Genomic DNA, 11,455 nt, shown 5'->3' with positions numbered 1-11,455 from the left:
TTCACTCACGGGAATGTTACAGTGCACCTATGGTTTTCTTGTATCATTGTCCTAAATATGGAAAAACCATTTGGGGAGGGTAGTTTTGAGCTGGAAAATGGTAGTCGAAAAACTAAGGGCCTTGCTAGACCTACCTGTTAATCCGGAGAGGAGAAGGAGCGAGGCCGCGCTGCAGCTAGCGTGGGCCGTCGCCCTTTTCTACACGTAAGGTGCGATGGGGAAAGGGAAAGCCCCGTCGCGTCCTCCATTTTTAAAAAAACTTAAAGGGGCCATATGCGCAGGAGCGCACCAACGATAAGGTAAGTCTTTTTTTTTTAAAAAAAAGGGTTCCCCGCTCCCCCTGCCCCGATTTCCCCCCAATGTATGATCCCTCCTGCTTGCCCCCTCGCTCGCCCGTCTGTCCGCTCACCCCCCCCCACTCACCCCCTCGCTCGCTCTCCCCGCTCACCCATCTGTCCACTCACCCCCTCGCCCCCTTGCTCGCCCGTCCACCCCCCTGGTCACCATGTCCACCCCCCCACTTGCCATGTCCACCCCCCGTTCGCCATGTCCACCCCCCCGCTTGCCATGTCCAACTCCTGCTCGCCATGTCCACCCCCCCCGCTCGCTCGCCCACTCGCCATGTCCGATGCCCCCTCCGCCCCCCCCCGTGATTCCCCCCCCCGGCCCAATGGGCACAGCGCTCCTATGGAGTGCTGTGCCCAGTGCACGGTTTCTCCCAGCTACTTGTGAGTAAGCAAGCAGCCGGGAAAAGCCATGGAAGTAGCTAGACCTTCCGCAGCCCCGGGCTGAGCCCGGGGCTGCGGAAAAACCGGGCAACAAGCGGATCCGGTTATCCCGGGTCAAGGGAGGGTTTAGCCCGGCCTGACCCCGGGATCCCCTGTGTGTCGTCTGCACGCACAGCAGGGAGCCCGGGCCTCGCACCGGGCTAAACCCTCATCTAGGAAGGCCTATGCCACCTTTTCCTCACCATCATCCCTCTGTCTTGCTCAGAGGCTGCTTTGGAATTAAAAGAAAACACAGAGCTTTACATAATACGTGGTTTGAGTTTAAGAGCCCAGCCATGAATTGGGGAGAATTGCCTATCATATTTTGCCATCCCAAAGCACAGCTGTGAATTTGAAGAGTTATACCCCAATCCGCTCTACATGGGATCCTGTTGCCTTCATTGGCATCTATGAAAAAATAATAATGTCAACCTCCAAGCAGTTGCTTGAGGTCCTTGTGCTGCGGGATTGGTTTTGCTTCAATTTGTTTCCGCATCCTCATAGGCGGGGTTACTCCTTTACTTCCCATAGGAATCATGTCCAGAGTGGTTAGTGCAACTGATTACAGTTGTTTACGCCCTCAGTCCCATGGAATTGTGTTCAATCCAAGACAGCCATCTACACTCTCAAGCAGATCGTCAACACGCAGCAGCGGACAAAGTTCTATCACATCCGTTTCAAGTAAGCACATGCATTAAAGTTCACATTACAGGCTTCAAAAAGCAGCACGGCAAAGCACTTTAGATCAGCCTCCTCCCAACCTGGCTTCCTCTAGAGCCGTTGGACTGCAACTCCCAGCATCCTCCAGCCAGCCATGACCAACTGGAGGATTCTGGGAGTTGAAGTCCAGCATCTCTGGAGGGTGTCATATTGGGAAAGGCTGCTTTAGATTGTAAGGCAGGGTTCCGAGGGCTGTTCTTTACATCTTTCTGGGGCCATAGCTAGACCTAAGGTTTATCCCTGGATTGTCCAGGGGTCAAACCTGTTCATCTAGGTGACACACAGGGGATCCAATGCTCAGGCAGGGGCGAACCCTGGATGATCCCAGGATAAACCTTAGGTCTAGCTGTGGCCCAGGTCATGACCCTCTAGTTTCGCTGCTGTTTTTAAACAGCATTTTGGGAGGGGGGTTTTTAGAGCAGGGGAAATGCGTTGTTATTAATGAAAGTGAAAGAAACCATTTCTTCCACTGTAAAATTGCATTATTCCACTCTACTATAGGCCACCTAGAACTTATGGAACAGAAAAGCAGCAAAGGAAACATTCATTGTGCAGTGCTGGGATCTCAGCTCTGCCATGAAACTGAAAGTAGACACAGTGGATTGACAGCCTTGTGCAGAAAAGCTCTCGGTGGCACGGTAGTATAGGCAAATTGTGCGTTTGATCGGAGCTGTACACCTGCCTCACATGCAGAAGGAAGCCCTGTGGGGCCGTAGCTAGACTTAAGGTTTATCCCAGGATCATCCCGGGTTCGTCCCGGCCTGAGTGCTGGATGCACTTGGGCCATAGCTAGACCTAAGGTTTATCCCTGGATTGTCCAGGGGTTAAACCTGTTCATCTAGGTGACACACAGGGGATCCACTGCTCAGGCAGGGGTGAACCCTGGATGATCCCAGGATAAACCTTAGGTCTAGCTGTGGCCTGGCTCATCTAAAACAGTTTTGTGCATCTCTCTCTGGCAGGGAGGTGTTCAAACCGTCTCCAGAGTGGAAGGAAAAGAGGAATGAGAACGTCAGACTTCAAGACAGCTTGAGTCTGATTTTATCATAGAAAAGCGGGATATAAATGTCCAAAGGAATAAAAAATCAAATAAAAATACTTTCTGGTCATTGATGCCTGGTGAAAGGAACCTTTCATCTTCCTGAGTAGATGCTGTACCATGCAGGATTAGGGAGCTATGCTGTTTACTGTGCTAAAGGCTGTGAAGAGGGATGTGGAGACCTGTATCTCCTTAAGAAGAATATGCTGGACAGTAGTTACACCAGCTCCTCAAGCCAATTTAGGATTCCTACTGCAGAAATGTTAAACTCTGGGTGGGATATTGTAGAAGCTGTCACGGTTTGTGCTCGATACTCTTAATAAAATTGTATTTGTACCAGGCTTAAGAAGGCAGTCTAACCGTATAATATATTTTATATAGCTGCATCTGTCTGTTCTGTCCCCGATCCCACACTGTCCTCAGTGGATATCGAGCAGATTTTGCTTCAGAAGACGATTGCAAAAGAAGATGAACTTAAAAAAGCATTTCAGACCATTGACATTGATCAGACCCTGAAAGTCACAAAAGGCGAATTTAGAAGAGTGATCGAAACATTCCTTTTACCCCTGACGCAAGAACAATTTGATGCTGTGCTAGCAAAGGTGTGTATTCTCATGGGTTGCGTACACTTTTTTTGTTTCTGAAGATGGTTTAAAACTGTCATGCCTCTACTTGAGGAGTCCTCCTCAGAGGAGGAACTAGAGCCCCCAGAAGCCCAGGGTGCCCCAGACCAGGGACCACCATCAGACTCACAGGAGCTAGAGCCCTCAGGGGAGGTGGTGGGCCATCCCTATCAGGAGAAAGGGACTGCGCCTCTGAGGAAGAGTCTGAGCAACCCCCTGACCCCTGGGAGCATCATCAACTCAAGCGACAGGCTAGCAGGACTCCTGTGCGACGGAGTGCTTGCCTGCAGAAAAGGTCTCCTCAGGAGAAAGTGACACTTCAGGGGTAGGGCTCTGACAAGAAAGCTCTGATTACTGCAGCTGAGCTCTGGGTGGGCTCCAGCAGGATTTGAGCTTAAAAGCTTTCAGTAGAAACCAGCCAGTGTTCAAACAACTTGGTCCATACTGACTTGTACCTTGTCTCCTGAACCATGCCTGATGCCCTATTTCCTGACCTTTTGGAGTGCCTAAGGACTCTACTTCTGGACTGTGGAATGTACCGTACTAATTTACCGTGTCTGACCACTGTCTGAACTTAAAACACCTCTGTTGTAGCCTGAACTCCAGTGCGTCTAGCGCCTGCTGCACCCAAAGCAGCACGAAAACTAGGAGCTAAACTACACGTTACACTAATTGTATAATATGTAGCAGAGGCTTGACTTTTTCGCCATCTACTTTGAGCATGTGCAGCCCTGAAAGCTTATATTGTATTTGTTAGGAATTAAAAGAAATCTAAATACAGGAGATTAACTATGTAATTAAAGAGTGGGTAAGCGGAAATATGATGAAAGAGCATAATGCACGGCTTTGAATGTTATTCATGTTCTCTTTCCACTGAAACAGATTCCAGGCAGTACCAAAGTTACTGTTCCTTATGTTGAGTTCTTGTCCAGGTTCGCTAGGCCAGTCAACGATCCCTTCATAAAGTAAGAGCTTTTGTATTACTTAGATAGCGTTAAAGTGTAATGTTCTGATATAAGTAGAGCTAGTAAGGGTGAAGTTAAGGTAGAACTATGCAGCACCAAGGACACATGGTTGCCTCTGAAATTCAAAATGGCAGGCTGGTGGTCAGTTTCTCTAATACTGAATGCCCTTACACCCCATGTTTTCTAGTTCAAGTTTCCCAATGTCATCAGGATGTACATTCCCTCATATTCACCAGTAGCAGCCAGTTACATGGAGCAGGGCAGGGGGAATGCACATCATAATGCCATCAAGACACGTGGTATATATATAGTGTGTGTATATATATATATATATATATATATATATATAGAGAGAGAGAGAGAGAGAGAGAGAGAGAGAGAGAGAGAGAGAGTAGTAATTTATTAATGCTTAGGCCATAGGCCATTCGCATACCAAATAAATACAGTATGAAGGGACAGCAATATTAAAATACTACATATAGTCACATATAGGTCTTACATAATAAAAGGATAAAATTCAGTAGAATTAAAAACATAGATTACAATTAAAAAAAAACTGTAAGCAGCAATTACAGGAGATGTGATGAGCATCTCCAGAACAGTCAACTGCGATCTCAGAAATAAGTCTTGCCTGAACTTTCATTTCTGCCAGGGCAAAAAGAGATACCTTGTGGGTTACCCTAGAGTCCATGTCAGTCAGGAGATAGAAAATCTTTTCTGAAATGGTATTGGGATGTAATTGATATAAGACAGATTCCAAGAATTTGGTTCTTGGTTCAGAATATAAAGAACAAAAAAGCAAATAATGAGGCAAATCTTCAGTTTCTGGGGCCCCACAAATACACAAGCGGAGGGCCAATGGGATATGATGATATCTGCCATCAGTCAGAGCTGTAGGGATAGTTTGACAACGTAAGGCTGTAAATGCTTGCCTAAGCTTTGGGGATGTGAGCTTTACCAGGAAGACATGTGGTAAGTAGAACTGGACAGAACGCAGTGGGAAGAGGCTGGCGTTTTCAACAGTTTCACCATCACAGATTTCACAAGTAGGGCATGAGGAGGATCCCTGTTCCCCATTGTTTGGTCCTAGCAGCTGGTAATCAAGAGTCATACTGCTTTTGACCATTAAAATTTCATTTAAGCTGTCCGGATTAATAACCACCAATAGACCTGTCTTTTATCAGTTTGTATAACCCAGCTTTAAAACTATCTATGGCCTGGTCTATATGCTAGAGAATGGGATGGTAAGGAAATTTGGATTGTACTTCTACAAATTTCAGGTGGGGAATCCCATTATTGAGTGCTATCCGAACATATTTGCAGTTCTTTGAACCCACCTAAAAACCTGAATGGCCAGGGGTGAACTGAATGAGGCATGTATGGTACCTCCATCTCTCCTTAGTCCAAAGCAGCTGTGCGGGGAGGAAGACCCCCAAATTGGACTGGGGTGCTGAAGAAGGAGTGTTTAAACTCCTGCCCGCACATCAGGTGCTTGATGTATTTGTTTTCTTATGTGTGGCTAATAACTGCTTTGAGGGTGAGGGGGTGATTTAGATCAGGAAAATAATGTGGGTGGAGAGGGGTAAACTCCCCAGCTCAGGCTGCCTGGTGGAATTCCCTATCACTACCCCATTTCTGGTTAAACTAAAAAATAAAAAGGAACACACAAAAATCTCCCAGTGTCTCACCTAATTTGTCCTTAGATGCACCACCAACTCAAATGCTAGCCAAAGCCCTTCTCTTTCCCACTGGCCTAGCTCCACTGCTACCTCCTCCTTGATCTCCACCTGCAAATTGAGTATCTTGCTAATTTTGATAGTAGGGTGAGTTTTGGTCTGCGACATAGTTTGTGGTTATTTTATTGAACTATTCTTTCAGGTGGAGTAATATTGGAGATAACCAGACAAGGACAATAACTCAGCTGGAATGCCTCTTAAGGGAGAAGGTACTGTACAGCAAGTAACTCTCTCTCACAGTGGAGAGGGAGGACTCCACACATTTTGCTGGCCTTGGTAACCAGCCATGATTTGTGGTTACTACCAATCTCTCCCAAGGTTTTTGACATACGCAGAGAAATCACAGGAGAGGAGAGGAGAGGTCAGTCTCTGTGCTGGGCTTTGGAGACAATGAGAACCACTGAAGGTCTTTCTTACTGCTTCTGACCTGCCCCAGTGTCTAGGACAAAGTCAGGGATTGACTTTGCCTCTCAGATCTTTCTGCCAGCTTTAGAAACACTTGGAAGCAGTGAGAGAGATTCTTGCTGCTTACAAGTGTCTTTGAGTTGTAGATTCAGTGTCAGAACTCGGAAGCCTGGAGGGGTCTTTTCTCTCTTTCCTTCTCCTGGCCCTAGCATGAAGTGAGATCCCCTTTCCAAGTTGTCCTTGATGCATTGAAAATTGAGAGAAGAGGTTTGTTGCCTTGGACAAGCAGACTCTAGGGAAAGATTTATGGACTTCTGATACTGGGCATTGCTCAGAGGGTGGCAACAAGGGAGAGGGCCTTTTTGGTGGTGGCCCCCCGACTGTGGAATGATCTCCCTGATGAGGCTCACCTGGCGCCAACACTGTTATCTTTCTGGCGCCAGGTCAAGACTTTTCTCTTCTCCCAGGCATTTAATAGCATTTAACAACGCTAAGTTTGTTTTTAACGGACCCCAGAACTGTTGTTTTTAAATGGATAATATTGTTATATTGTTGTCTATAGGTTTCTGATGGGTTTTTTTAAAAAAATTGTATACTTTTTAAATGTTTACTGTTTTTAACTGTTGTAAACCGCCCAGAGAGCTTCAGCTGTGGGGTGGTATATAAATGTAATCAATCAATCAATCAATCAATCAAAGAAATGCCTTAAATCGGGGTAGGCAACCTTTGGGGGCTATTAGAATTTTTGGTAATTTGAGAAACTGTCCTGACTCTCACCACAAAATGGCTGCCATAGTTGGCAGGGCAAAGGGCAAGTGACTACATACAAGGCAGGGGTGGAATCTGAAACTCAACTCACTGAGCAGCTCCTTTAAACTCACAGCTTTCAGCACTGACAGAAACCTATTTCACAGCAATCCCAGCTGTGTTGTTGTTGTTGTTGTTGTTGTTGTTGTTGTTGTTATTATTATTACTTTAAAAAGTGGGAGGTATGGGGCAGAGTGTCCAGGGGCGCATTGGTGCCCGCAGGCACTGCGTTGCCTATCCCTGGCTTAAATGCACATCGTTCACCCAAAGCGAAATCTGTTGGCATAACCCTCCAGGCCTGATATTAGGTAGGAAGCTTTGACAGAGGAATGGCAAGTACAGCTGCAACATAGCAGGATGGAGTTGTCCTGGTTGCCAAGCTTCAGCTACTCTGGCACACGCGCTGTGGGCGCCATCGCACCCACATGCATCTCTATCGGATCCAGGTGCCAGCCTGTTTCTCTCACGAAGGGTGTCTGCATCCGTCATTCTAGACTGCGTGAGACATTCACATATCACAGAGCTGTCAGGGCAGATTGCATCGAAGACAGTCACTGCAGTAAAGCCTATCAGTCATCACTCAAATATAGTTCTTACTGCTGCCATCGCTTCTTTTCAACTTGGCTATATATATGCAGTTAACAGGGGAGTAACATTTCCATTTTCCCATCATAAATGAAACAGCCAAGCTATCTTTCTGTTGCAACATTTATGAATCGAAAATATCCCCCATGGTCCCAATTAGGCTTCCAGAAGATTTAATTTATAAGGGCATGTGTTTATTTATTTATTTGATTAAGGGCAATCTAAAATAAAGCTCCTACATGGATTAATGTAGAGTCTATTAATTTTTTTTAGCTTTCTCATTTTTGTCAAAACAGTGCTTAAAGGAAAGGAAAGGAAGAGGGAAGGGAGAAGAGTCAGGATTTAGATGATCCTGCAACAAAACATCAGATTGATTATTCTGAAATATATTTGCATTGTTGACATACAAATGCACATCAGCCATCAAACATTTATGTCAGTCAGTGAGATTGGGGTGAAATTGTGCAGTGAAGAGGTAAGGGGGGGAGTTTGTATGTTTTGTGCTTAATTTTTCTCCAGGAATTTTCAACTCCGCTTTGGAACTGGATGGATGGATGGGGTCCCTCCATCTTGTCTGGATTAAGTTCCAGCTTGTTCACCCACTCTCTGCTTTGTGGGCCTCATCAGGACTGCAGGCCTCAAGCTAGCCATCACTGTCAGTGCCATATATAGCAATTACAGCCTAATTCTCAAGGAGGGTGCCCCCCATGTCAAAAACACTCAGTCCACATAGAAAGTCAGATGTTAAAGAGAAGGGTTATTGCTTATGTTTCTTCCTGATTCACTAGTTTTCTGTGTGCAGAGCATTAAATCACGCAAGTGGCCACCTGTAGTCTGACATGGTACAGTCCAGTTCAAGGTTACTGCGACGGCACTGACCTTATACAGAAGGCCTTGCCTAGCACACCCTTCTCAAGCCAAGCGCTACCTCTTAAAAAGCCTGAGGAAAGGGTAAAAACAACACAACCTCTCCCCTATATGTGAGGGAACAAGGTAAAGGGTTTTGGCAAATGGGTTCTATTACTGAGGTACTGAATAGCAGGTATATTCTTAGATGTTTTTACACTGTGTAATATAGCAAGCAATAACTCCGAGCTGACACGTGGTTTGTGGTAGCAGAACACAAAGTAAAGTTTATTGAAATTTAACAAATCTTTAGTATTTCAATGTAGTTCAATTTTTATATTCAAAACAACAATCCCAAGTCCCTTAAAATTCTCTCTCCTCACACCAAACACTCTCACGAAGCACAAGCTAGACTAAAACTCCCAGACTAAAACTCCCACTCAAACCAAACACCTAAAACTAACTCACAATCCCCTCAGCCAACCTATTTATACTTCTCCCTCCCCCTCTCTCACCGCATCACTAGCCACACCCACTCAGTCAAATGTTCCGCACTCACTAGACATACAAACTCAGACATACCTGAGGGACAGAAAGGTGGGTATTGCCACAATTACCATCTAAGTAAGAACTAGGCCTGAGAAGCAACTTTAATCTGTTTGCCCTTTATATCAGAGGAATCCTGATAGCACCACTGCAGAAGTATTAAAGAAATTAACACTGACAATAACCATGCATATATTACATTACTACATGTATATTCAGCCTTTTCCCCTCTTGCAATAAAACTTGGGCGGCTCTCGTAGTTCTCCTCCTCTCTATTTTATCCTCACAATAATCTTGTGAAGTAGGTTAGGCTGAGAGTTAGTGACTGGCCCAAAGTGACCCACTGAGCTTCATGGCCGAGTGGAGACTAGGACCCGGATTCCCGAGTCCCACTCTAGTAGTGTAATCACCACGCTATTTGGTATGTCGCAACAATTACCGGATAGCATCCTCAATGTTCTTTTGAGTATGAAGTGTGTGTTGCTGTCCAGGCCTACTTGGTAGCGGCAAACTTGCAAGTGGGGGAGCAGGCAGGCACCCTTCTCCTTCATCTTGCAAATAATGTCATTTATATGCCAGATGCGCTACATTGATGCCCGGTCACAAGGAGCCCTGCTTACGTGAATCATAGGTGGAAATGGGAGAGAGATAATATGTAAGTGGGACTTTTAAGTGGTCTGGTGTCAGTGTGGAACGTTCAGCTAATTTCGTGATGGGAGAGCAGCCCTATTTTCGCCCCACAAAAGAATTTGGTCCCTTCAAATTCTTGAAATGCATTGAGGGGAGGAAGTGCATGAGACCGAGGCTTGAGCAAGCTTGTTCTCATAATATGAAACAATGGTTCAGCATCATGTCCAAGCCTGTATTATTTTACTTCACAACAACTTGTTGCGCTCTGCCTTCTGAAACAGGGGGTCTTAGTAAACTGATCTAACAGTTTCTTTAAAAAAACAAACCAAGAAGAATGTTTAATGGAATGTCTAATCTCACTATGGAATTGCTTGTATTTACCACAGATTAGTTGCAGTTCAGACTAGGGGCTCCTCTACACCAAGCAGGATATTCTACTATGAAAGCAGTATGAAAGCGGTATATAAAAGGCAGGAGCCACACTACTGCTTTATAGCGGTATTGAAGTGCACTGCAGGATCTACACCACTGCTTTTTCATGGGACTGAAGTGCACTGGCAACTGTTGGGGCCCATGATGCATCTACACCAAGCAGGATATAGCACTATGAAAGCGGTATATGGTATGTGTCATGGGCCCCAACAGTTGTCAGTGCACTTCATTACCAATATAAAGCAGTAGTGTGACTCCTGCATTTTGTATACTGCTTTCATACCGCTTTCATAGTGGAATATCTGCTTGGTGTTGATGAGCCCTAATTCAGAAATATTTACCATCCAGATAAGTGTGTGTGCGCGCAATGTAAAGTGAACCGGCATTTTCTAGGAATTTTTGTGCATTTGCAAGCATGTGCACTACAGTCATGGAGATGCATCATCAACACCTCATCCCTCCAAGGGATGTTATTTCTAGAGACCCTGGGAAGAGGGCTCAGTCCTAAAAAAAAGTCTAATGCATGTGTGCGCATACTAACGCTCTTTCTTCATCGTTGATGAGGAAACAGTTCCCCAAAGGCAGAAAATTTGAAATCCACTCCTCCGCATGCAAAGAGGAGCATCGCCGGACACATGTAACACTGTCTGGATCACGTCCTTCAGTTTTTTGGAATTCCCTCATGTTTTTCAGGCTTGCAGAACTTGTGTTTCTCTCCTGAACCAAATTTATCCATCAACCAATTGCATGACACTCTCTCCCACACCCCGTTTTTGCAGTCCTAGGGATACTGGAAAACCAGGAAATTTAGTGAGACTAAGGATGTTGGGGCCATCTCCAACAAGTGTAAATGAATTTCGCATTTCTATGAATCCAGCCTGAGGATTCCGCAGAGGATCGGATTTTTCAGAGTCATGCTGATTCTGCAGACTTACGGACCAGCTTTTTTCTTTTGGGGGGGAGGGGGGATTTGCGCAAGTACGCATTAGCCCCAATGCACATTTTCTGACAGGAACAAAATTCTTGTACATCCTTAAAAAAATCAATTTCTTTCAATGAGCAGGCAAGGGAACGAAAGTCATCTGACAACACATGAAACACAAACGGATTGGATTTAACAAAATCTGTACATCCCTAAGTGAATTTGGGGGACCACCATATGTAACTAGTGGACTCTATCCATCTTTCTGGGTCACTAGTTTTGCAGGCCTGATTTTTTTTAAAAAAAATCTTTTAAGAAGACCGGCATCAGGGATCAGACTGCCGTTTCACCAACAGGAGTGTCACAAATGCAATAATCAACCATATGTTAAAGAGAAAATATCTTTCAACCAACATAAGGCCCTTTTAAATT

At 45.2% G+C, this 11,455-nt stretch overlaps 1 protein-coding gene across 1 annotated transcript in view; it reads left to right on the top strand.

Annotated features, from left to right (window-relative positions):
- Window positions 1–1,303: 1,303 nt before the first annotated feature.
- EFCAB6 (EF-hand calcium binding domain 6) overlaps window positions 1,304–11,455 on the top strand; it is a 148,405-nt gene continuing 138,253 nt past the window's right edge. Inside the window, exons 1-4 of the mRNA XM_063134330.1 lie at window positions 1,304–1,448; window positions 2,908–3,128; window positions 4,032–4,114; window positions 5,993–6,059. Coding sequence (XP_062990400.1) covers window positions 1,304–1,448; window positions 2,908–3,128; window positions 4,032–4,114; window positions 5,993–6,059 — 516 coding nt within the window. The remainder of the gene's footprint in view (window positions 1,449–2,907; window positions 3,129–4,031; window positions 4,115–5,992; window positions 6,060–11,455) is intronic.

The sequence above is a fragment of the Elgaria multicarinata genome, chromosome 9 (genome assembly GCF_023053635.1).
Source record: "Elgaria multicarinata webbii isolate HBS135686 ecotype San Diego chromosome 9, rElgMul1.1.pri, whole genome shotgun sequence".
Taxonomy (NCBI): Eukaryota; Metazoa; Chordata; class Lepidosauria; order Squamata; family Anguidae; genus Elgaria; species Elgaria multicarinata.
This window is presented reverse-complemented; position numbering and strand designations above follow the sequence as displayed.